This window comes from Rhinoraja longicauda, chromosome 2 (assembly GCF_053455715.1).
Source record: "Rhinoraja longicauda isolate Sanriku21f chromosome 2, sRhiLon1.1, whole genome shotgun sequence".
Taxonomy (NCBI): Eukaryota; Metazoa; Chordata; class Chondrichthyes; order Rajiformes; family Arhynchobatidae; genus Rhinoraja; species Rhinoraja longicauda.
In genome coordinates, this window is record NC_135954.1 from 91158134 (window position 1) to 91185397 (window position 27264).

Genomic DNA, 27264 nt, shown 5'->3' on the forward strand with positions numbered 1-27264 from the left:
CTATCTAAAAGCCTTTTATACCCCACCATCATATCTGCCTCCACCGCCATCCATGGCAGCGTGTTCCAGGCGCCCACCACCCTCTGTTTATAAAACAAAACTGCACATCTCCGTTAAAGTTTGCCCCTCTCACCTTCAGGTGGTGAACACTGCCCGGTCCATCACGGGTACTGACCTCCCCACCATCAAAAAGATCTATAGAAGGCACTGCCTCAAAAGGCAGCCAGCATCATTGAGTTCCCACACCATGCTGGCCACACTCTCGTATCTCTCATGCCATCAGCGAGAAGGTACAGGCGTCTGAAATATGGTGCCTCCAGGTTCGGGAACCATCTGGCTCTTGGAGACTACAGACACCAACTAAACTTCGATCTACAAACTGTCTCGGTTGCACTACGGACTTTGGGCTTTTGTTTTATTTATTGAATTTCTATTTTTGTTTGTTTTATATTTTCTATTGAATACTGTGTATACAGACGTGTTACATTGCTGCACGTTAAAAAATAATTGTTCCGTTTTGGTACATAGGACTATTAAGCATGCCTTCTCTCCAGAAATGCTGCCTGTCCCGCTGAATTACTCCAGCTTTTTGTGTCTATCTTCGCACTATTAAGCACTCTTGATTTCAGGCACCGGCCACTCCCTGTAAAAATACGCCTCAAATCTCCTTTAAACTTCTCCCTCTCATGGAATGTAGAACAGTACAGCACAGGAACAGGTTATTCAGTCCACAATGTCCATGTCAAACACAATGCCAAGTTAAACTAATCTCCTCACCCTTCAAGTCATCCATATCCAGGTCCAGATCCATATCCCTCCGTTCCCTGTATGACCGTGTGCCTATCTAAAACCCTCTTTAACCGTCACAATCATGTAACATCCTACCTCCAGCATGAACGTGGACTTAGGGGGTGGTTTACGGTTTGGGCTGAGATGCAGGGGCAGGTGTTAGTGCACATTTCACAAGAAAGGTATGTTTGTGTGGACGTGAATGACAAAACGAGGGAAGTCCCAAACTCATGCGGCATCTGTGGAGCTTCAGAGAAGTTAGGGGTGGCACAGCGGCAGAGCTGCAGCCTCGCAGCGCCATAGATGTGGGTTTGATCCTGACCTCTGGTGCTGTCTGTGCAGAGTTTGCACGTTCTCCCTGTGACCTCCGTGGGTTTCCTCTGGGTGCTCCAGTTTCCTCCCACATTCCAAAGACGTGCAGGTTTGTCGATTAATTGTCTCTAAATTGTCCTTGGTGTGTAGGGAGTGGATGGGAAAGTGGGATAACATAGCACCAGTAAGAACGGGTGATCAATGGTCGGCATGGACTCTGTGGACCGAAGGGCCTTCATAATAATGTGATTGGAGCAGAATTAGGCCATTCAGCCCATCAAGTCTGCTCCACCATTCAAGCATGGCTAAACTTTCTTCCCCTCTCAACCCCATTCTCCTGCCTTCTCTCTATAGCACCCTTACAATCACAAATTTGTCCACGCCTTATAAATACCCATTCACGGCCTCCAGACTTCTGTGGCATCAAATTCCACAGATTCACCACCCTCTGATCAAAGAAATTCCACCTCATAGCGGTACATCTCGAAGGGCTGAATGGCCTACTCCTGCACCTATTGTCTATTGTCTATTGTCTATTCTGAGGCTGTGTCGTCTGGTTCCTAGACTCTCCCACTTGTGGCAGGCAACTCTACCGCTTGCATTATTTAGTTTGTAACGACCTGGCACTAATGGTGCGTTTGCTCTTTCTACAGCAAGTTGCACTGCACCAGGAACTACATCCACATGCACCTCTTCATATCGTTTATCCTGAGGGCCATCGCTGTCTTTGTCAAGGACCTGGTTGTCTTTAAGCTGGACCCGTGCTTCAAAGTGACGGTAGGTTACAAACGATAGATGTCGCTCCCCAGCAAACTAAATACGCCACAGTTTCAGAAGTGAAGCCAGAATACTCTCACTTTGAAACACCTCCGATTTTTTAGGTCAGGCAGCATCTCTCGAGAACATGGACAGGCCATGTTTTGGGTTGAGACCCTTCTTCAGAATCAGACTAAACGAAAATAAACTTTAATTTAGCTAGACAGAAAGTGCTGGAGTAACTCAGCAGGTCAGGCAGCATCTGTGGAGAACATGGATAAGTGATGTTTCGGGTCATGACCCTACTTCAGACTTAATTTAATTAAGAGGCACAGCACAGAAACAGCCCCTTTGGCCTACCGAGTCCACGCCGACCATTGATCACATAGAAACATAGAAAATAGGTGCAGGAGGAGGCCATTCGGCCCTTTGAGCCAGCACCGCCATTCATTGTGATCATGGCTGATCGTCCCCAATCAATAACCCGTGCCTGCCTTCTCCCCATATCCCTTGATTCCACTAGCCCCTCGAGCTCTATCTAACTCTCTCTTAAATCCATCCAGTGATTTGGCCTCCACTGCCCTCTGTGGCAGGGAATTCCACAAATTCACAACTTTCTGGGTGAAAATGTTTTTTCTCACCTCAGTTTTAAATAGCCTCCCCTTTATTCTAAGACTGTGGCCCCTGGTTCTGGACTCGCCCAACATTGGGAAAAATTTTCCTGCATCTAGCTTGTCCAGTCCTTTTATAATTTTATGTTTCTATAAGATCCCCTCTCATCCTTCTAAACTCCAGTGAACACAAGCCTAGTCTTTTCAATCTTTCATATTCCGCCTCTATGACTTATGAACTTGGGGTTAGACATCAAGGGTAGCTGCCCTTGCTTTTCACCATAAGGGTAGGATCTCAAGTGACACCCACTCTCCTCAAAGTGCTGCAATTGCCAGACCAATGCAGTTCACATCTCTGACGTGAGACTTCAACCCTCAACCTTCCGACTTGGTCAAGTGGACGCCCTGCAAAGCCATGTCCAGCTTTGGCGTTGACAGCCAAAACCCAATAAAGTAGAACGTTTGATAAAGGTAGACACAAAGTGCTGGAGTAACTGGGCAGGTAAGGCAGTATCTCTGGAGATAAGGGATAGGTGTCGTTTTGAGCCGAGGCCCTTCTTCAGACTCGTACAGTAGGTGTCATTGTATAGATTGGACTGATGGCTGACTGTGAGGTTGGTGAGCAATTGGTTGGATTATCACAGTCTCGTTTCTGAGAAGGGACGCAATGAATAGGTGGCGGCCAACTGACGCACCAAGATGGAAGATCGTGCCTGAGGTCAAAGGGAGGTGATTGCGTTGTTTGTTGGTGGAGCGCAGGGGAAGACAAACTCTATCACCGCCTCTGCCTCACCCGGCCAACGTTTACTTATTTCTCCAATGTGCGTCATTGAATCCACTCTGAACCTGGTGTGAACTGACATGTTTGACAAAAGGAAAATCTGCTCCATGAATTTGAACTTTCAGAATTGAAATATAATCCTTAATTTTTTTTTGTGCTTTTGCGAAACTTTGTTAGATTCTTAACCCTGTCTGGGTCTATTATTTTAGGCGGTGCAGCGGCAGAGTTGTGCCTGACAGCTCTAGAGACCCAGATATGATCCTGACCTCTGGTGCTGTCTGTGCGGAGTTTGTACGTTCTCCCTGTGGCTGCGTGGGTTCCCTCCGGGTGCTCCGGTTTCCATCTCACATTGTGCAGATTTGTAGGTTAATTGGCTCCTGTAAATTGTCCCTAGTTTGCAGGAGAGTGCTAGTGTGCAGGTGATCACCGGTCAGTGCAGACTCGGTGGGCCAAAGGGTCTGACTCAAACACTGCATCTCTAAACTAAACAGAATATTCAGTCAACAAGGTAGGGAATGATGAGCTAGCCAAATGGATTTTGATTTGAAAAAAGAAAACTTACTCTCTTGACCTACACTCACAACATATCTGCTTTTCTCTGCTTATTCTGGAAATACAACGCAAAAACCTGTGTGGATTAAGCATGTTTTTTTTCCTCTGACGCATGGACTTTGTGTACAAGTGAATTTTCCAGCAGCAAGTCTTCAGACTTGACTGTAGCTTCTTTGGCACCATACAATTTCTACACCTGTTATAGTCATGCAGCACAGAAACGGGCCCTTCAGCCGAACTTGCCCATGCTGACCAAGAAATCCCATCTACACTAGTCCCACATGCCAGCCTTCGGACTGTATCCCATATTCCATAAACCCCGTCTTGTGCGCAAATAATTACCAGTAGTAAAACAAAGAGACCGGGTCCAAGAATTATCTTTGTTTTTGCACAGAATGTGTATGTTGCGAATCCCCGTGGACTCTATTATCCATTTGCATTGTGAAAAGAAACGTGGCGACTATTATGTACAGTCTCAGAATAATCTACTATTCTTACACGCTTGTATTTAAGTATGACTGTGCCTATGTACAGTAAGATCTTTACTGAAACATGCAAAAAAGGAATTTCACTGTACATGGGTGCATAAAATGTGCAAGAACAGGCCCTTCAGCCTTGTGTTTGTGCCGAACATGATGCCAAGACCTAGAAACAAAGAACTGCAGATGCTGGTTTAGTTTAGAGATATACAGCAGGAAACTGGCCTTCGGCCCACTGAGTACGCGCCGACCATCGATCTTCTGTTCACACTGGTTCAATGTTATCACACATTCTCATCCACTCCCTAAACAATTTACAGGGCAATTTACAGAGGACAATTAACCTGCAAACCTGCATGACTTCAGGATGTGGGAAGAAACTGGAGCACCCGAAAGAAACCCACATGGTCACAGGGAGAATATGCAAACTCCATAAACGGACAGCACCCGAAGTCAGGATAGAACCCGGGTCTCTGGCGCTGTGAGGCAGTGGCTCCACCTGCCAGTCCACTGTGCCAATGTGGGGTTAGTGCAGGGAACTGGATTTATAGAGCTATGACTTATAGCTGAGAAGAGGGGACAAAAGCCCTAACTCCTCCACCTATTTGCTAATGAATGCAACATCTTTGGAAATTTTCATTCATTGATCTTTTCACTAGAGGGAGAGTGACGTGCAAGAGGACACGGTTACCGAATAAGGGGCTAATCATTTATAACAGAGGTGGGTTGACATTTTTCATTGGGTTGTGAATCTCTGACGTTCTCTACCCCTGAGGGTGGTAGCGAATGGGTATCAGATATAATTAAGATGGAGATAAATATTTGAAAGTTTGAGGGCAATTGAGATCTGGCACAGAGGAGAAATTGAGGCCAGCGTAAATGCAGCACCGAAGACCCAGGTTCAATCCTGACCACGGGTGCTATCTGTATGGAGTTTGTACGTTCTCCACGTGACCACGTGGGTTTTCTCCGAGATCTTCGGTTTCCTCACACACTCCAAAGACGTACAGGTATGTAGGTTAATTGGCTGGCATAAGTGTGTAAATGGTCCCTAGTGAGTATAGGATAGTGTTAATGTGGGAGGATCGATGATCAGTGCGGACTCGGTGGGCCGAAGGGCCTGTTTCCACGCTGTATCACTAAACTAAACCTAAACTAAGCAAGGGCCGAGTGGCGTATTCCTGCTCCCATTGTCTGAAGAACGGGCTGGAAGAGAATTATCTCCACTGCTGCTTCTTGCTGCTGGACATTCTTAAACATTGGGCAATGGTTTTAAAATTATTTGCAAGCAGCCCGATAGTTTGATCTGTATTAAACTATATTTTGATCTTCTGGCACTTAGTTAATCCTACCCGCATCAAGGGAATCCCAGCCTTGACAGTTCATCCACGTCATGATCACAACAGATCGCCCTTCTGTGCTCCTTGCTTTTATTATTTAACCCTCGAGAGGAAGTTTAGTTTCTTTTAAGTTTAGAGATACAGCACGGAAACGGGCCCTTCGGCCCATCGAGTCGATGCCGACCAGAGATCCCCGCGCACTAGCACTATCAAACACTAGAGGATCTTTACCAAAGCCAATCAACCTTCAAACCTCTACGTCTTTGGAGTGTGGGAGGAAACCGGAGCACCCAGAAAAAACCCATGCGGTCACAGGGAGAACGTACAAGCACCATACAGACGGCACCCATAGTCAGTATTGAACCCGGGTTTCTGGCGCTGCAAGGCAGCAGCTCTATCGCTGTACCACCATGCCGTCCAGTGATGTGATGCCGTTATTGGTGAACAACAACATGACATTGTTGGGCATCTCGGTCAGCATGGACGAGATGGGCCGAAGGGCCTGTTTCCGTGCTGTGTGACTCCATCACCCAGTCAATATATCCAACTTCAATCTGTTCCATTCTGCGCTGTAGAGAGTATTTTAACGGGATGCATTACAGCGTGGTTTGGGGACAGCTCCATCCAAGACTGCAAGATACTGCAGAGTTGTGGACTTGCGCAAATCAGACTATCACGCAAACCAACCTCCCTTCCATTGAAGGGTCCCTGTCTCAAGAAGGGTCCCGACCCGAAATGTCACCCATCCTTTTTCTCCAGAGGTGCTGAGTTACTCCCAGCACTTTGTGTCTATCTCCCTTCCATTGACTCCATCAACACCACGCTGCCTCAGCAAGGCCACCAGCATAACCAAGTATCAGTCTCACTCCGGCCACTCCCTCTTCTCCTCTCCCCCATCGAGCAAGAGGTACAGAACTGTGAAAACGCACACCTCCAGATTCAGGGACAGTTTCTTCCCAGTTGTTATCGGGCATCTGAACTGTCCTATCACCAACTAGAGAGCGGTCCTGACCCCCATCTATCTCATTGGAGACCTTTGAAATATCTTTAATCAAATCTTCTTGCACTAGACATTATTCTCTTTTCCCTGTATCTGTACACTGTGGACGGCTTGATTGTGATCATGTATAGTCTTTCTGCTGACTGGATACCAAGCAACAAAAGCTTCACTGTAGCTTGGTACATGTGACACTAATAAACTAAACTAAACTATGAACTAAATCTAATGTTGTCCTGTCTTTGCTCCCAGGCTGGTTGCAAAGCAGCAGTGGTCTTCTTTCAATACTGCATCATGGCAAACTTCTTCTGGCTCCTGGTGGAGGGCCTCTATTTGCACACCCTGCTGGTTATCTCCTTCTTCTCCGAGAAACGATACTTTGGGTGGTACATCCTCATCGGCTGGGGTAGGTACGGATGATCGCAGGTCCATACCGCAGGCTTGTGTCTCAATAGGAATGGCACAGCTAGAGAAAAATCCAGCATATGGCATACTTACCTTCATTGCTGGGTGCGTTGAATATAAGAGTCAGGAAGTCTTGATGTAGCTCGATAGGACTCTATGAGAGCAGTGCAGTGGTAAAGTTGCTGCCTTACAGTGCCAGTGACCCCAGTTCAATCCTGACACAGGGTGGTGTCTGAACGGAGTTTGTACGTTCTCCCTGTGACCGCATGTGTTTCCTCCGGCATCTCCAGGTTTCTCCCACATCCCAACAATGTGCAGGTTGGTAGGTTAATTGGCCTCTGTAAATTGTCCCTTCTGCGTGGCATAGTGTACGAGTGATTGCTGGTTGGCGTGGGCTCGGTGGGTCGAAGGGCCTGCTTCCACGCTGTATCTCTAAACTAAAAAACGAAAGCACTAAAAGTTGCAGCACGAGTAGATAGGATGGTGAAGATGGCATATGGCATGCTTGCCTTCATTGCTAGGGGAATGGAGTATCAGAAAGTCATGCGACTTTGATTAGGCTGCATTTGGAGTATTGTGTGCAGTTCTGGTAGCTGCTTCAATAGAAGGATGTGGAGGCTTTGGAGAGGGTGCAGAGGAGGTTTACTAGAATGTTGCCTGCATTAGAGGGTTTCAGCTGCTGGAAGAAGTTGAACAGACTTGGACTGGTTTCTCTGGAATGTCAGAGGTTGAGGGGAAAATTGATAGAAGTATATAAAATTAGGGGTCACAGATAGTGTAGACAGTCAGAGCATTTTCCCCAGGGGTGGAAGTGAGGGAGGAAAACGAAAGGGGAATTAATGGTGGGTGAAAGGGAGGGTTATTGGGGTTGTGAAAGGGTGGGGAAGGATTGTTTTGTAGAGGATGGTGAATTCACTGTTCATAGTGTGGGTTTGTCAGCTGGCCGTTCATTATGCCCTCTCTCTCGCACCCATGCATTCACCTGGTATTTGTTGTGAGGACAATGCGCGCGCACCCTGCAGCCACTCTGTGATGGGGTGGGGTCGTGGGGGGGAATGAACCATTAGGGTGGAGGACGGGTATGATGAGCAACATGACTGCTCTGTCCTGGCTGCCATCTAAAATGAATTCATCTGTGTTCTTTGACAGGGACACCACTGCCGTTTGTTATCATCTGGATCATCACAAAAGTCCTTTTTGATGATTTTGCGTAAGTGCGAGGAGTTACGCAAGTGCGATGGAGGTTGCTGTGGCAACGGGGAGGGGAGGGCAGATGTTGGGCCTGTAAGTGGGGGATGGGGGGGTGGAGGAGTGGCATTAAAGAACACAAAGTGCTGGAGTAACTCAGCGGGTTAGGCAGTATCTCTGGAGAACATAGATAGGTGACATTTCGGGTTGGGACCTTTGTCTCTACCAGTTTTCTCTCCTCCCTCCCCCCCACCACAGTCGGTCTGAAGAAGAGTCCCGACCTGAGACGTTACCTATCCAGGAAGGGGATGGGAGGGGAGGGCAGGGCAGATGTTGGGCCTGTAGTTAGTTTTAGTTTAGTTTAGTTTGGAGATACCGTGCGGAAATAGGCCCTTCAGCACACTGAATCCGCACCAACCAGCGATCCCTGCACACTAACACTATCCTACACACTGGGGCCAATTTACAATTTCACCAACCCAATTAACCTACAAATCCTACATCTTTGGCGTGTGGGAGGAAACCGGAGCACCCGGAGAAAACCCACACAGGGAGAATGTGCAAACTCCATACAGACAGCCCCCGTAGTCAGGATTGAACCCGGGTCTCTGGCGCTCTAAGGCAGCAACTCTACCACTACCCCTCAGAATCCCATTAAATCTTTCCTCCCTCATCTTAAACCCATGTCCTCTGGTCCTCGATTCCCCTTCTATGGGTAAAATGCTCTGGGGATTTACCCTATCCCCTTCATGGTTTTTATATGATCACCCCTTTTTGTTCCCTTTCCCACATTCTCAACACCTTTACGCTCCCCTCCCCAGTGTAACATCACTTATTTTCATCTCCCGCATGTCTTTGGGATGTGGGAGGAAACCCGAGTACCTGTCGGAAACCCACGCGGTCACAGGGAGAACGTGCAAACTCCACGCCCAGACTGCACCCGACGTCAGGATCGAACCTGGAGTCTCTGGTGCTGTGTGGCAGCTGCTCCACCCGCTGCTCCACTGTGCCGCCTATGCTGTATTGTTCTATGTTCGATGTTGAGACTGTTCTTCCGCCTGTCTGTAAGGTAGGGTTGGGTCGACACTATTCCTGAGATGCTGCCTGACCTGCAGTGTTCCTCCAACGCTTTGTGTTCTACCATTGACTTGTTCTCATCCTTGCAGATGTTGGCAGATCATTGACTCTCCTTTCTGGTGGATCATACGGACCCCGATCATCATCGCCATCTTGGTAAGGAAGCAGTTGTCGTTTTCACTTTTTCCTGAGGGGTAGTCTGAACGTTCAGAGTCTGAGGTGGAGCTAGTGCCATCTCTATGCCAATTGCAAGGTGGCACAGTGGCGCAGCAGTAGAGTTGCAGCCTCACAGCGCCAGGGACTCGGGTTCGATCATGACTGCGGGTTCTATCTGTACGGAGTTTACATGGTCTCCCTGTAACCACGTGGGTTTTCTTCAGGTGCTCCGGTTTTCTCCCGCACTCCAAAGATGTACAGGTTTGCAGGTTAATTGGCTTCTGTAAATTATAAGTTGTCCCTAGTGTGAAGGACAGTGCTAGTGAACTGGGATCGCTGCTCAGCGTGGACCAGGTGGGCCAAAGTTTCCACGCTGTGTCTCTAAAGTCTAAACGGAGTGAGCAGCGAGCTTATAGAGTAAAGGACATTAGCTCAATTAAAGGGAGAGTGTTTTCTCCTCCCATCTCTCTAGCACTAACATGGCTTTCCCTCTGCAGGTGAACTTTGTTCTCTTCACGTGCATTATCCGAATACTGATACAGAAGCTGCACTCCCCTGACGTGGGACTGAATGAATCCAACCAGCACTTGTAAGTCTTCCGCTGAATATACCACTGCTCAGATTAGCGGGGAGATCAGAAGTAAATCCCATCAGTTAGACTAGGCTTCGCACTCCGAGCGAGGCGACACGGTGGCGCTGCGGTGGAGTTGCGTTACAGCACCAGAGCTCCAGGTTCAATCCTGACTACAGGTGTTGTCTGTACGGAGTTTGTGTGTTCTCCCGTGACCACGTGGGTTTTCTCCAGGTGCTCCGGTTTCCTCCCACACTCCATAGATGTGCAGGTTTGTAGGTTAATTGACTTGTGTAAATTGTAAATTGTCCCTAATGCGTAGGATCGAACTAATGTACAGGGTGATTGCTGGCCAGCCAGTTTCCGTGTTGTATCTTAACAAAGCACTTAACAATGTGGCACCACATTTGTTTTTTTAAGTGTCGAAGAGCTTAATTTTTTTTTTGCAAAGAAGAAAACATTCTGATAATTAAAAGGCACAGGAGAGGGAGTGGAGGAGATTCGCCTGAGGTGGAATGTTTTGGTCATAAGGGAAGACTAGGAAGTCTGGATATGTTTTAGTATTGGTATTGGTATACAGGGCTGGCACAGTGATGCAGCGATATTGTGTCTTACAGCGCTGTGGGTGCTGCCTATATGGAGTTTGTACATTCTCCCTATGACCGTGTGGGTTTTCTCCGGGTGCTCCAGTGTACTCCCGTGCTCTAAAGACGTGTCGGTCAATTGGCTTCTCTAAATTGTAAAATGTCCCCAGTGTGTAGGTGGGCCGAAGGACCTGTTTTATGTTCTCTGGTCTCCTCTTTATTCTGGCACAGACCAGTGACTCGAGTGAGAGCTGACGAGAGTGGCTGTCTTAATGTGTGACTTCTCTTCACCTGCTTTGAACAGGAGGCTGGCAAAGTCGACCCTTCTGCTGATCCCACTGTTTGGAATCAATTACATTGCATTCGCTTTCTTCCCTGATGAATTCAACCCAATAGTGAAGATTGTCTTTGATCTTGTTCTGGGATCCTTTCAGGTAAGATCCATGCCGTCACTACATCCAGGTTGTGCAAAACCTCCTGGCCCTAACTCCCCCATCTACACCACGCTGCCACGGCAAGGCCACCAGGGAGAAAATTCAGAAATCTGAGATGCAAAGGGACTTGGGAGTGCTGGTACAGGATTCCCAAAATGTTAATTTGCAAGTCGAATTGGTCATGAGCAATGCAATGCAATGCCAGCATTTATTTCAAAAGGGCTAGAACATAAAAGCAGGGTGTAATGCTGAGGTTTTATAAGGCGCTGGTCAGACCACATTCACTAAACTTACTGAATAGAGAAAGCTCTGGATAGAGTGGATGTGAAGATTTTCTCCTATCACATGATCCTCTCATCAACTAGAGAGCGGTCCTGACCTCCCATCTATCTTATTGGAGACCTAAGAACTATCTTTAATTGGACTTTACTGGATTTTATCTTGCACTAGACATTGTGCTCTTCATCCTGTATCTGTACACTGTGAACGGTTTAATTGAAATCATGTATTGGCTTTTGGCTGACTGATGGCACACAACAAAAAGGCTTTTCACTGTATCTCGGTACACCTGGCAATGGTAGAAACAAAGAAACAAAAACATAGAAAATAGGTGCAGTAGTAGGCCATTTGACCCTTCGAGCCAGCACCGCTATTCAATATGATTGTGGCTGATCATCCTAAATCAGTACCCCGTTCCTGCTTTCTCCCCATATCCCTTGATTCCGTTGGCCCAAAGAGCTACATCTAAAGGGCCTGTCCCACTTAGGCGATATTTTTGGCGACTGCCGGCGACTGTCAAAGTCGCAGCAGATCGCCAAACTTTTCTTTTACCCGACGACAATGACCACGACAATGCCGAGTCAGGTCGAGATTACAGCGTCTTCGGAAACATCGCGAAATTCCCACGCTGTCAATGCTTCTCCAGCGTCCTAATTTTCGCTGAAATCACTGACAAGTCGGTAAGTACTTGAGAGTTTTGAACTATAACATCTTGTATGGGTTACTTAAAAACCAAGCTTCACTGTAACAAGGCAAAAACTGGATTTACTTCCAGTTTATTAATAGCTGTATTAAAAAAAAAAAAATTTTAAGTGGTTAAGTGGATTTTTGTGAAAAGTGTGTGGGCATTCTTTGAAAATTTACGGGAGATGCATATCTGGTTTCTGGGTTGCATATCTGGGTTGGGAGCCCACTTTAAATGTAATGGCTGATGGCCATAAACATCGCGAAATTCCCACGCTTACCTGACCGTCAAACTGGCGCCTCCAATCTACCTGTCAAATGTCCTGACGGTAAATAAATTGGTTAAACACAAGCATTTTATGGTATTTTGAAATGACTACTTATTTTAATATTATGTGCTTCTAAATGCATCTAAGAGAACCTATCGAACCTGGGGACAGCATGCGACAGCGCCCGCAATAAGCAACGATACCTGCCGACAAGCCAGCTGTCGCCGAGAAATTTCACTCCGGATGATTTCTCAGCGACGCGCCGAGATCCACTATGATTTTTGGAAGACTCCTCACGATCATGCCCGCGACACCCAGCGAACTGTCAGCGACAGCCTAGTCGCCGGCAATCGCCTTAAAATCGCCTAAGTGGGACAGGCCCTTAACTCTCATAAATAAACTAATAAATAAATAATAATATAATAATAATAAATAAACTCATCTTTACATTCACCCTAAGTACAAGTAAAGTCCACCTTTGCTTGCACACCAATTGCAACACCAGGAGACCATCAACACCTTGCTGGTTCCACAAAGTAGCAATCCCATTGACCAAATCTCCCCTCCATTTATTTCACACTTCCAGTTTCAGGAACAGTTTTTTCCCAACAACCTTCAGGTTATTGAATCCTACAACATCAACTAACCTCCGAACTACGAATGAGAGACGGGCTATTGTTTTGCACCAATAATGTTTTTTATTTAGAGTCATAGAACATGGAACAGGCCCTTCGACCCAACTTGCCCACGTCGACACACTTGCCCCATCTACACCAGTCGCACCAGTCTGCGTTTGGCCCATATCCCTCTAAACCTATGCTGTCCATGTACCTGTCCAAATATGGTTTATATGCTGTTGTCGTATCTGCCTCGGGTACCTCCGGCAGCTCATTCTATATACCCGTCACCATCTGTGTGGAAAACATTGCCCCTCAGGTTCCTTTTAAATCCTTCCCCCCTCACCTTAAACCTATGTCCTCTGATTCTCGATTTCCCCCACTCTGGGTCTTAGACTGTGCATTTACCCAATTGATTCCTCTCACAGTTTATTGAGTTTTTGTTTGTTTATTATGTTCTCTATTGAATACTGTGTGATACTGTGAGCACAGACCTGTTGTGCTGCTGCATGTACAGCTGCACTGTGGCGCAGTGGTGGAGCTGTACATGCAACATGCACCTGCATGTACAGCTGCACAGTACAGCTGCACAGTGGCGCGAGCAGTGGAGCTGCTGCCTCAAGTGCCAGGGACCCGGGTTCAATGCTGTACAGAGATTGCATGTTCTCCCTGGGACTACTTGGATTTCCTCCGGGTGCTCCGGTTTCCTCCCACTTCCCAAAGACGTGAGGGTTTGTAGGTTAATTGTGAATTCTGTGAATTGCCCCTAGTGTGTAGATGCGAAACTGGAATAACATGGAACTAATGTATGGGTGATCATTGATCAGCGTGGGCTCAGTGGGCCGATGGGCCCGTTTCCACACAGTGTCTTTAGTTTCGTTTGGAGATACGGTGTGGAAACCTTTAGTGAAGGAAGGGGGGGAGCAAGGAGTGGAGGGGAAGGGGGGAGCAAGGAGTGGAGGGGAAGGGAGCGATTGGATAAGTTACCTAAAATTAGAGAACTCTACGTACATACTGCTGAGTCGGTATTTATTTCACAAAATGCTGGAGTAACTCAGCAGGTCAGGCAGCATCTCAGGAGAGAAGGAATGGGTGACGTTTCGGGTCGAGACCCTTCTTAAGCTCGGGTCAATAACCTTGCATGTAAACTCTCTCTGTGGGGACATCCTGCTTTTTTTTCTGTTATAAGGTTCATGGATAAAGAGGATTTTGGATAATTCTTAATAGAATGCACCGATGATACTTAAAACGAAAATATGCTCAGCATTGAACAGTTAACTCATTAAAGCAGACTTCACCTCAAGATGTACACGTGAAAAGATTAACGGGAAAGCCACCCTTTGAATGGCAGCTTGTATTTTATTCAAACAGTGATGCATTGAACTTCTAATCCACATTAGAATTGATATTCTTGTCCACAGGGATTCATTGTGGCCATACTGTACTGTTTCCTGAACGGAGAGGTAAGAGAGGCGAGATGAGAAATCTGTGTTACATATGTTAAATCTGTACCTACGTGCTCATGTTCATCAGTTCTAGGAGAAGAAATATGCCATTGAATCAGACCCAATAGACCCGCTGAGTTACTCCAACTTTCTGTGTCCATCCTTGTATCTACATGTACATATGCACAAAAGCTACAACTTTTTATTTCTAAGCATCGCACTTATTTGGGCGGCACGGTGGCACAGCGGTAGAGTTGTTGCCTTACAGCGCCAGAGACCCGGGTTCAATCCTGGCTACAGGTGCTTGTCTGTATGGAGTTTGTACGTTCTCCCCGTGACCTGCATGGGTTTTCTCCGAGAACGCGGTTTCCTCCCACACTCCAAAGACGTACAGGTTTGTAGGTTAATTGGCTTGGTGTAAATGTAAAAAAATGTCCCTAGAGTAGGATAGTGTTAATGTGCGGAGATTGCTGGTCGGTGTGGACTTGGTGGGTCGAAGGGCCCGTTTCCGCTCTGTATCTCTAAACTAAACTTATGTCACTGTCAACTATTTTTGCATTTTATTTTCCTATTTCAACATTCATAGATATAAAGATGTCATATTGCAGTTTCATTCTCCTAACCATGGTAGTGCTTTACAATAACCTTTGCATTGGCCACATCCAGGCCACATGAGGCACAGAAATGTCTGTGCTCCTGTCAATTCTCTGCAAGCCAATGGGCATCGTTTTCAATGTAAACAGATTTTTATGAAATGTTATCAGGCAAGGACAGATTGGCAAACAATTGGATCGAATCCAATTGCATTTTCATTGTGTCTTCTACACTTCACGTTGCCACGAGATAGCAGCTAATATAATCAAGGACTTATCCCACCCCTGTCATTCCTTCTTCTCCCTGCTCCCGTCCGGCAGAAGGTACAGAAGCTTAAAGGTGCACTTCACAGAACCGCTGCTTCTCTGTTAAGAGGATTCTGAATGGTCCTTCCATCAGCTCGGGTACTGTCTGATTCACCTCTTTCCCATTGCGGTGAATCATTCAGTACCCCCTTTACCTTTGGAACTGTTGCACTACAATCCCGAGAACTAAATTCTGCACTCCGCTTCTTCCACTTAGCTCTACCCATTATACTTCAATTTGGCTTGATTGTATTTATGTATAGTATTATCTGATTTAGTCATAGAGCCATACAGCAAGGAAACAAGCCCAACTTGCCCTCGCTGACCAAGTTGCCCTATCTACACTGGTTCCATCTGCCCTCGTGTGCCCATATCCCTCTAATCCTTTCCTATTCATGTACCTGTCCAAATGTATTTTAAATGTTGTGATAGTACTTGCCTCAACTACCTCCTCTGGCAGCATGTTCCATTTAACCACCACCCTTTGTGTGGAAAAATTTGCCCCTCACGTTCCTCTTAAATCTTTCCCCCCTCACCTTAAACCTATGTCTTCTGGTTCATGACTCTCGCACCCTGAGTAAAGGACTCTGCATTTATCCGATCTATTCCCCTAACGATCTTGCACACCCCTACAAGATCACCACTTATCCTCCTGTGGTTCATGGAATAAAGTCCTAGCCTGCTCAACCTCTCCCTGTAGCTCAGGTTCTTGAGTCCCAGCAACATTCTCATTAATCTTCTCTGCACCTGTTCCACCTTAACAACATCATTCCTATAATAGGGTGACCAAAACTGAACACAATACTCCAAATGTGGCCTCACTGATGTCTTGTACAACTGTAACATAACCTCCCAACTTCTATATTCAGTACTCTGACTGACGAAGGCCAATGTGCTGAAAGCCCTCTAGACCTCCCTATCTACCTGTGATGCCACTTTCAAGGAATATGTATGTATATGTATGTATTAATTCTGCTCCTATGACCTCTGGTCGTATGGCATCATGTTCAAACCCAAACGGCCTGTTCCTGTGCTGTACCGTTCTATGTTCTACTTGGATAACATGACCACCCTATGCACCTGCAAAGCCACTTTCGGGATAATGCTCTGAATCAGCATACAGTCCATTGAAGCAATGGTCGGAAAAGACTACTGTCAGAATTGTTTAGTCCAGTTCATTATTGTCAAGTGAACCGAGGTACAGTGAAAGTTTTTGTTTTCATGCCATCCAGTCAAAGACTATATATGAATACAATCAAGCCGTCCACAGTGCACGGATAAAGGATACAACATTTAGTGCAAGATATAACAGTGAAGTCCAATAAAGTCCGATTAAAGATAGTTCAAAGGTCTTCAGTGAGGTAGATGAGAGGTCAGGACCACACTCTAGCTGATGAGAGGACCGTTCAGTTATCTGATAACAACTGGGAAGAAACTGTCCCTGAATCTGGAGATATACAATTTCAAACTTTTGTACATCTTGCCTGATGGGAGAGGGAAGAAGAGGAAGTAGTTGGGGTGAGACTGATCCTTAATTATGCTGGTGGCCTTGCCGAGGCAGCGTGAAGCATAGATGGAGTCAATAGAAGGAAGGTCGGCTTGGGTGATGGTCTGGGCTATGTCCACAACTCTGCGATTTCTTGCGGTCTTGGATGGAGCCATTCCCGAACCATGCTGTGATGCATCTCGATAAGATGCTTTCTACGACGCATCGAGAGAAGTTGCTGATGGTTGTGGACATGCAAAATTGTTGATTTACTGTGTGTGTGTGTGCAGGTACGGTCGGAGCTGAAGAGGAAGTGGAGACGCTGGCACGTCAAGAGGGTGGTCGGAGACATGAAATATCACCAGCCTTCGGTCGGCAGCAATGGCACCAACTGCACCACCCAAATCTCCATGTTGACCAAGTGCAGCCCCAAGACCAGAGACTCCAGCATTCAGGCCGAGTCCTCCGTCTCCTGGGTCCAGGCAGACCCAGGCTTCAGCTGAACTCTAACCCTGGGAAGGAACTCAAAGATGCACAGACATTTGCTAGGGCAAAGTTAGGGTGGCACAGTGGCACATCTGGTAGAGATACTGCCTCACAACACCAGAGAACCGGGCTCGACCCTGACCTCGGGTGTAGTCTGTGTGTGTGGAGTTTGCACTTTCTCCCTGTGACCACGTGGGCTTCCTCCGGCTGCTCCGATTTCCTCCCACATCCCAAAGACGTGTGGGTAAGTTTGTAGATTAATTGCTTTTTGTAATTTGTTTCCTGGTGTGTAGGGAGTGGATGAGAAAGTGGAATAATATAGAAATAGTGTGAATGGGTGATTGATGGTTGGTGCAGACTTGGTGGGCCGAAGGTCCTGTTTCCATGTTGTATCTCTAAACTAAACCTAACCTTTGTACCATCGATTTGTTTCGAAAACCAGCCTTCCGGGGAAGATGCAGCAAAAAATAAATGATGGGAATTGATCATTGTTGTATTTCTTGATATTGTAGTGTTGAACTCCCAATGGGTTGAGATTAGGAGAGAAGGCCGTGGGTGTTTTTTTTCACCTGGTTAAACTATTACAAGGATAAAGCTAGACATGGTGTAAAAAAAAAAAGAGACAAACTGCTGGAGTAACTCGGCGGGTCAGGCAGCATCTCTGGAGAACATGGATAGGTGACCTTTTGGGTTGGGACCCTTCTTCAGACGTAGAATTGAACATTGAACATTGATAACATAAAACTGGTGAGAACGGGTGATCAATGCGTGGATTCAGTGGGCCAACGACCTGTTTCCATGCTCCATCTCTAAACTAAACTAAACTAAACTAAGTTTAGTTTAGAAATACAGCAAGGAAACAGGCCCTTTGGCCCACCGAACACACGCTGATCATCGATCGCCTGTTCACAGTAGTTCTATGTTATCCCACTTTCTCATCCACTCCCAACACAGTAGGGGCAATTTTACAGGGGGACAATTAACCTACAAACCCGCACGTCTTTCGGACGTGGGAGGAAAATGGAGGAAACCCGCAGGGTTAGAGGAAAAAAGTGCAAACATCACACAGACCGCATCCGAGGTCAGGATCAAACCCAGGTTTCTGGTGCTGTGAGGCAATGGCCCAGCAGCTGCACCACCGTGCTAACTTAAAGTGTTGATCGTTGACGCAAATTGCAAAGTCCCTGGTTTGACCTGTAATATCTGATCATCCATTTCCTTTCTGGATATTGAGAACTGTGCTGTTCTGAGAATGACCCTGATGTAAAGATCAAAAACTGCAGATGCTGGGTATCTGAACCAAACAGAAAATGCCTGAAACACTCAGCAGGTCAAACAGCATCTGCGGGAAGAGAAACAGAGTTGAAAGTTCCTCAACCTGGAATATTACCTGTTACTTTTCCCACATCTGCTGTGTGCTTCTGACATTTTCTGATTATTATTTTCAAGGATGGGTGAAGTTGTTATTATTGCTCACACATATTGTCCTTTAGTTTTGTGGCGTTACATAAAAGCAGGCTTTTCTCTTATTTTTACGTCAAATGTGGTGTGATATTGGTGATACTTATTATTAAAGAACTGGATCTGTTAGCCATCTAATTATCTGTGAGATCTGTTTTTTGCCACAGCCTATAATGCTGCAATATTTAATTTTACTTTTTGTATGTTTAATTGATATTTAATTTTATATTTCGTACGTTTTAATTGAGTTTAACTGAAGTTGTGAAATTGACAAATCCAGTCGCTAACATGATCTTTATAATACAAAGATCTTTGCTGATACCATTGACTTTACTTTCAGAGATACAGCAGAGAAACACCGAGTCCGTGTCAACTAGCGATCACCCCGTACATTAACACTATCCTAGACACGAGCGACAATTTACAATTTTACCAAAACCAATTGTCAAAGGTTACAGGGGGAAGGCAGGAAAATGGGGTTGAGAAGAAAAATAGATCAGCCATGATTGAGTGGCCTATTCTACAGTGGGCGGCACGGTAGCGCAGCGGTAGAGTTGCTACTTTTCAGCGAATGCAGCGCCGGAGACTCAGGTTCGATCCTGACTACGGGTGCTGTACTGTAAGGAGTTTGTACGTTCTCCCCGTGACCTGCGTGGGTTTTCTCTGAGATCTTTGGTTTCCTCCCACACTCCAAAGACGTACAGGTATGTAGGTTAATTGACTGGGTAAATGTAAAAATTGTCCCTAGTGTGAGTAGGATAGTGTTAGTGTGCGGGGATCACTGGGCGGTGCGGACTTGGTGGGCCGAAAAGGCCTGTTTCCGCGCTGTATCTGAAATATGAAATAAAAATAAAAATAAAAAAATACTCCTATTTTCATTGTCTAAATGAAAGAAAGGAGAAGGGGATTGGAGTTAGCAATTAGTTCAATGGCAGGGGAGAAGAAAAGCATGGTTTGCAAAACATTATTGTAATAATAGGTGACGTTTCAGGTCGAGACCCATCTTCGATTGCCACCCCTTTTGTCAGATTGCCACCCCTTTTCACGGCCAACATGAAGTTGGGATGTGGTGGTTGGCCTAGCAATTACACCAGGATAATGGACAGACTCTCTAATTAAACTCCAGGAGACACAAGGAACTGTAGGTGTTGCTTTACCAAAAAAAACAAGCAGCATCTCTGGAGAACATGGATAGGTTACATCATTCCAGAACTTTGTGTCTTAACTGCCGAAGACATCTGCACTGGTGGAAGTACCGTCTTTCTTATGAGATTTTATCTGTCTAACCTCTCGAGCCCAGCAACAGATGAAAAGCTGATTTATCAACAGCACTATTAGTGTATAGGCTACCTGTGGAAATTAAAGCTGTCCATCTATCGTGAAAGTAGTTTCTCTAGTCTGTCCATAAATCAATGTATAAACTATTGTGAGTAAACTTCATCATCGCAAACCAAACACAGTTGTGATGTTCATTACTTTGCAATGAATCTACTTTTTTATGTTACCATATAAACAAACTGTAATAACCAAAGTGGAGCCCTCTTGTACAAGGAGAGGTTGGACAAACTCCGTTTGTTTTCTCTGCCGCCTCCAAGGCTGAAGGGAGACCTGACAGAAGCAGATGAACTGATGAGAGGTATAGATAGATAGGGTAGACAGAATCTTTTTTCCCCTCAAAGTGGAAATAGTCCTTAGACTTTGGAGATATGGCGTGGAAACAAAGCACCTGGAGGAAACCCATGCAAATCCAGTCGATAACACGACCCTATACGAAGATCTTTGCTGATATCACTGACTTTACTTTAGACTTTAGAGATACAGAACAGAAACACTGAGTCCATGTCAATTAGCGATCACCCCGTACATTAACACTATCCTAGACACGAGCGACAATTTACAATTTTACCAAAGCCAATTATCAAAGGTTATAGGGGGAAGGCAGGAAAATAGGGTTGAGAGGGAAAATAGATCAGCCATGATTGAATGGCCTATTCTGCTCCTATTTTCATTGTCTAAAATGAAAGAAAGGAGAAGGGGATTGGAGTTAGCAATTAGTTCAATGGCAGGGGAGAAGAAAAGCATGGTTTGCAAAACATTATTGTAATAATAGGTGACGTTTCGGGTCGAGACCCTTCTTCAGTCAGATTGCCACCCCTTTTCACGGCCAACATGAAGTTGGGATGTGGTGGTTACCTAGCAATTACACCAGGATAATGGACTGATACTCCAATTGCACTCCAGGGGAGTTTGTCTAATCTTTTGAGTCCAGCAACAGATAAAAAGCTGATTTATCAACAGCACCATTAGTGTATAGGCTACCTGTGGAAACCCATGCAAATCCAATCGCTAACACGACCCTATACGAAGATCTTTGCTGATACCAATGACTTTATTTTAGACTTTAGAGATACAGTGCAGAAACAGGCCCTTCAGCCCACCGAAATGCAGGGGAGCAGACTCATTGGGCTGAATGACCTAATTTTGCTCCTATGTCTTCTTTAGTTATTGTAGGTTAATTGGCCCACTGTAATATTGCTCCTGGTGTGTAAAGGAGTGGGCATTAAGGTGGGATAACAGAACTAGTCTGTGAACCTAGAAAGGGGCAGCACAGTGGCATTGAATTCATTGCCATGGCTGCTGTGGAGTCAATGGGTTTTTTTAAAGCGGAGATTGGCAGATTCTTGTTTAGTAAGGGTGTCATGGGGTATGGAAAGAAAGCAGGAGAATAGGGTTGAGAGGTAAAGATACATCAGCTCTGATTGAATGGCAGAGTAGACTTGATGGGCCGAATGGCCTAATTCTGCTCCTAGAACTTATGAACATATGAACTAAGTTATGAACTAAACTAAACCTCCCATGTCCCAAAACTGCGTTGGTCTCAAGGTTATTTGGCCATTTTAAATTGACTGGTGTGTGGGTGAGTGGTAGAATCTGTTCATGGGATTGTGGAGAGAATGAAAACATCAGGATGAATGTAGGATTAGTGTGACTGGGTGGCTGATGATTGGTGCGGATTTTGCTATGATTCTATCAGATTTCTATTACTCCATCAGCCCTTTTCAAGGCAATTGAAAAGATAAGATTCGGAGCCACCTGGAGAGCAAAATGACAGCCGGCTGCTAGTTATTGCACAAGGGCAGTGAAAAGAATCCACTTACTATCCACAGCTGGCAATAAGTAGTATCTACCTCTGACACAGAGGGCATTGTGAGCCTTCTGAGAGTCTCAAGTGCTTTTCCTGGTAAAATCCTTGAACAGAAATCCTTGCTTTGAGAGCCTGCTTATTCGATCTGCCACTTTGTTAAACTGAATGGCAGCGACAGTGGTGTATACTCGATGGAGTGACATAGTTAATGAGGCGCAGAACAGTACAACACAGGAACTGCCCAGTCAGCCCACAATGTTTGTGCCGAACATGAAGCCGAGTTAAACTAATCTCCTCCATCTGCAAGTGACCCATATTCTTCCATTTCCTGCATATCCACGCGTCTATTTAAAAGCCTCTTAAAAACCACTATCGTTATCTTCCTCCACTTCCACTCCTTTAAACATTGTTCCTCTCACCTTAAAGCTAGGCCCTCTAGTCTTGATTCGTACGGGTGTCAGGGGTTATGGGGAGAAGGTAGGAGAATGGGGTTAGGAGGGAGAGATAGATCATCCATGAATGGCAGAGTAGACTTGATGAGCCAAATGGCCTAATTCTGCTCCTATCACTTATAATAAGTGAAAAAGGTACCCTTTTGATGCCTCTCATAATTTTAATAACCAATTAGGACTCCCCTCACCATCCGAGGGACCAGAGAGAACAATCCTAGTTCCATCACAAAACTGCTTGAGTTGCTGCCTCACTGCTCCAGAGAAAGAACAATGTTAGAGTGGAGAGAGAGGAGAAACTAGTTCTACCGTTTGCAGGATCGAACGTACGTACCTCAGTAGGATATTTGACTTTAACATTATAAAAGGAGCTTGATCGGATGTAGCAGTGTCCATAAGTCAAGTGTTCGTAAGCTTGGGACGTCTGTATATAAGATTGAAAGGTAGAGATAAGATGGAGAGTCAAAATCCCATGCTAGAGGTATCACAGAGAAGCGGGTGCAGGTTTAATGTGAGAGGAAGAAGTTTCGAAGGGGATCTGAGGGGTAAGTCCTTCACACAGAGTTAGTCGATGCATGGAACGTGCTGCCAGAGGAAGTGAAGGGATCAGATAAAATGACTATCTTTAAGAGGCATTTATACATACTGGGGGGGGGGGGAGGACAGAGTGGAGTGGCGGAAGAGTTGCTGCCTTACAGTGCAAGAGACCCAGGGTCGATCCTGACCACGGGTGTTGAATGTACGGAGTTTGTACATTCTCCCTGTGACTGCAAGGGTTTTTTTCCGGGTGCTCCAGTCTCCTCCCACATTCCAAAGACGTACAGGTTTGTAGGTTCATTGGCTTTGGTAAAAAATCGTAAATTGTGCCTCGGGTTGTAGGATAGTGCTAGTATACGGGGTGATCGCTGATCGGAACGGACAAGGTGGGCCGAAGGGCCTGTAACGGTGCTGTAGCTCTAAAGTCTAAATGGGAAAGGCACAGAAAGAAAGGCATGAATTGTTGGAGTAACTCAGCGGCTCAGGCAGCATCTCTGGAGAACATGGATAGGTGATGTTTCGGGTTGGGATCCTTCTTCAGACTCATAACGCATAGAGGGATATGGTCTCAATGTGGGAATATTAGATTGGTGAAGATTGGACAAAAGGGTTGGCATGGATCCGGTGGGCCAAAGAGCCTGTTTCTGGGCTGCAAGACTCTGACACACCAAGAACTCCTGACTCTACATGCCCCTGAGGAGCTCTGGGCTGTGACCTTCATGAGTACAGTAACATGGAAAGCCTGTGTGTTTCATTTATCGCCACGGATCTAGGCACTGCTCACACGGAAGGACGTGCCAAATATGGAGAGGGTGCAGGAGAGATTCACCAGGATGTTGAAACGAGGAACTGCATCTGCTGGTCCAAAAGTTCTAGGAACAGAATTACGCCTTTCGTCCCATCAAGTCTACTCCGCCATTCAATCATGGCTGATTTATCCCTCTCAACCCCATTATCCTGCCATCTCCCCATAGTCTCTGACACCACTTACTAATCACGAATCTGTCAATCTCTGCCTTAAAAATACCCATTGACGGCCTCCGCAGCCATCGGTGGCAATAAATTCCACAAGTTCCTATCAAAGATGGACACAAAGTGTTAAAGTGGATCATGCAGGATATCTGGAGAAAAAGGATGGGTGACGTTTCGGGTAGGGGCCTGAAGAAGAATGGTCTTTCTGTATGTAAAAGGGTCCCGACCCAAAACATCACCCACCTTTTGCTCCAGAGATGCTGCCTGATCCGCTGATTTACTCCAACAAGTGTGTCTATCTTTCACTGAGATGTTGCCTAAGATGGGGCATTTGGGTTATGAAGACAGACTAGAAAGGCTGAGTCTGCTTCCCTGGAGGAAGGTGAAAGGGAACATAATTGAGGTGCAGTAAACCCTCATCATTACGACCATGGTGGGGTGAATGGTGCCCAAGGCTCAGTAGAGATGTGGTAGGCCGAATAGCCTGTATCCATGGTTGTACGTCTCCATGACTCCAATGTACGATTGTCAGGATGGTTTCAAAGAAGCAATGAACTGCCCTGGAAACCATGAGTTAAAAGAATGGGGCTTTACAGCACGGTGACACAGCGGTGGAGTTTTTGCCTTACAGCGCCAGTGACCTGGGTTCAATTCTGACTCTGGAAGCTGTCTGTATGGAGTTTGTACGTTCTCCCCGTGACCGTGTGGGTTTTCTCCGGGTGCTCCGGCTTCCTCCCACACTCCAAAGACGTGTGGGTTTGTAGGTTAATTGGCTTCGGTAAAGATTATAAATTGTTCCTAATATGTAGGATGGTGCTAGAGTATGAGGATTGCTGGTCGGGGCAGACTCGGTGGGCCGAAGGGCCTGTTTCTGCGACGTATCTCAAAACTAAACTAAACTAAACGAGGCCTTACGCTGAAAGAAAGGTAAATTGTAAATTAATCTGCAGAAGAAACATTTCAGTAGGCGAATGGTCATTGTTTTCCATGGCTCTGCAGGGAGATGGGGGAATCATTTAGCATTGATTCGTTCAACCTAATTAAATAATTCCATGTTGTTTGGAGTGTATGAGTAATCGAGACATGACATTGTGAGTGCATTGTGTACGATGGGAGAACAAGATATCGTGGGATGTGTGGGAGAGAAAGATTGGTCTATATGACTCTGTCACAAAGCAATAGCTTAAATGTTGGCAGATGCCCCTCAAACAAGGGTACAGTAAACCCTCATTTTCAAGAGAGAGCTAGATAGAGCTCTTAAGGATAGCGGAGTCAGGGGGTATGGGGAGAAGGCAGGAACGGGGTACTGATTGAGAATGATCAGCCATGATCACATTGAATGGTGGTGCTGGCTCGAAGGGACGAATGGCCTCCTCCTGCACCTATTGTCTATTGTCTAATGGCCCACTTTATAACGGATTTTGGTTATCGCAGACCAAATCTGTTGGCGATTGAGTTCTACACTACTTGGCTAGAGCGAATGGTGTTTTTGAACCATCAGCTTCGTTGACTTTTGAGGTACGGCATGGAAACACCAAGGTTGCGCCGACCATTGACTAGTTCTATCCGACACACCAGGAACAATTCCCAGGGTGTAGGCCAGGGTGAAACCCTTGGTAGAGCGAACGTGAAGAGGATCTTTCCACCAGTGGGAGAGTCTAGGACCAGAGGACATAGCCTCAGAATAAAAAGACATATCTTTAGAAAGGAGATAAGGAGGAATTAGGTGGTGGAATTAATTGCCATAGATGGCTGTGGAGACCAAGTCACTGGGTATTTTTAAAGTGCTGATTACCAGATTCCTGATTGGTAAAGGTGTCAGGGATTATGGGGAGAAGGCAGGAAATGGCGTTGAGAGGGAAAGGTAGATCAGCCGTGATCGAATGGTGGAACAGACTCGATGAGCCGAATGGCCTAATTCTGCTCCTGTGCCTTACAATCTCATGACTGTTCTTACCACGGAACCAAAAGTGACTCCAGCCCCACAGCAATGTGGTTACCTCTAAAATGGCCACTCAATTCAAGCATATGTCAAGGTCATGTCTCATTGCATCTCCTCCTCTCCTCTCCTCTCCCCTCCCATCTGACACCCTTTCACCTCCAGCCTTCGTCACTTACACGACCTCTCTGCCAATAATCTCCCCTTGATAGACACAAAGTGTTGGTGTAACTCAGCAGGTCAGGCAGCAAATCTGGAGAAACGGAATAGGTCACCTTTCGGGTTGGAACCTTTCTTGTGTCTATCTTCGGTAAGAAACAGCATCTGCAGTTCCTTCCTGCACATAATCATCTCCCCTTGTCGTGATCCACCTAGCACTTGCCACACCCATCCCCACCTCTCTTTTCCAGCTTTCTCCCCGCTGCTCTTTTTAATCTGAAGGGTCCCGACTCAAAATGTTGCCTGACCATTTCACATCGCAGATGCTGCCTCACCTGCTGAGTTCCTCCAGCACTTTGTGCCTTGCGCAAGATTCCAGCATCTGTAGTGTATTGTGTCACTACTAATGGCTTGCTGAGCCTTCTCACAGATACCCCAGTGGTTTTATTCACATATCACCCACAACATATATTACAGCAGCACTTGGAATAGTACAGCACAGGAACAGGCCCTTCGGCCCACAATGTCTGTGGAACATGATGCCAAGTTAAACTATTCATTTCTGCCTGCATGTAATCCATTTCCCTCCATTGTCTGCATATCATGATGGAAATTGTTAGGGTGAATGCACAGTCTTTTACCCAAGATTGAGGAATCGAAAACAAGAGAGCATATGTTTGAGGTGGGTGGGGAAAGATTTAATAGGAACCTGAGGGGCAACTATTTCACTCGGAGAGTGGTGGGTATATGGAATGAGGTGCCAGCGGAGGTAGTTCAGGCAGGTACTACAACAGCATTTGAAATATATTTGGACAGGTACATGGATAGGAAGGGTTTAGAGGGATATGGGCCGAACGCAGGCAATGGGACTAGCGTAGATGGGACATCTTGGTCGGCATGGAGAAGTTGGACCGAAGGGCCTGTTTCCGTGCCATTTGACTATGACTCTTTTTCTGTAAACCAGCATCTGCAGTTCCTTGTTTCTACATAGGTTAATTGATCGCAGTATGAAAATCCACCCGATTATTATTCAGATAAATACAACATGGAACAGCACAGGTACAGGCCCTTCGGCCCACAATGCGTGTGCCAAACATAATACTGTAGGGACATACAGATTGGCGGGGGGGTCTCGAACCCTCGGTTGGGCTAACGGGTCACGTGGTGCGGGAGCGCGAGGTATAGTTGTGTCTGGCGCCAAACTGGGGAGATGAGATTAGATTATGTTAGCAGTTAAGTAGTGTGTGTCCAAAGTAAGTGCGTTGCGCCTTGTCACGGTTTTTACCAAGAATAAAGTCTTTTGATAATAACGCTCGTTTTTGGACATTGGTGACCCGAACGTAAGATCTGAAGCGAACACGCAGAATGTCACAGGTGGGAGCGAGTGCGGGCGAGGTTCACCTAC

At 46.0% G+C, this 27264-nt stretch overlaps 2 protein-coding genes across 3 annotated transcripts in view; one reads left to right on the forward strand and one right to left on the reverse strand.

The window, feature by feature from the left end:
• The window catches only part of LOC144607104 (vasoactive intestinal polypeptide receptor-like), a 42429-nt gene extending 22326 nt beyond the window's left edge, over positions 1-20103 (forward strand). Inside the window, exons 6-13 of one of the 2 annotated variants that reach the window (XM_078423711.1) lie at positions 1755-1878; positions 6870-7023; positions 8172-8232; positions 9377-9443; positions 9941-10032; positions 10903-11032; positions 14303-14344; positions 17002-20103. In XM_078423711.1, the coding sequence (XP_078279837.1) occupies positions 1755-1878; positions 6870-7023; positions 8172-8232; positions 9377-9443; positions 9941-10032; positions 10903-11032; positions 14303-14344; positions 17002-17214 (883 nt within the window). In that variant the 3' untranslated portion in view covers positions 17215-20103. The remainder of the gene's footprint in view (positions 1-1754; positions 1879-6869; positions 7024-8171; positions 8233-9376; positions 9444-9940; positions 10033-10902; positions 11033-14302; positions 14345-17001) is intronic. The other variant, XM_078423720.1, reaches the window with a different exon arrangement.
• The window catches only part of sec22c (SEC22 homolog C, vesicle trafficking protein), a 134814-nt gene that overhangs the window by 60754 nt on the left and 46796 nt on the right, over positions 1-27264 (reverse strand). The gene's annotated exons all lie outside the window — the stretch shown is intronic.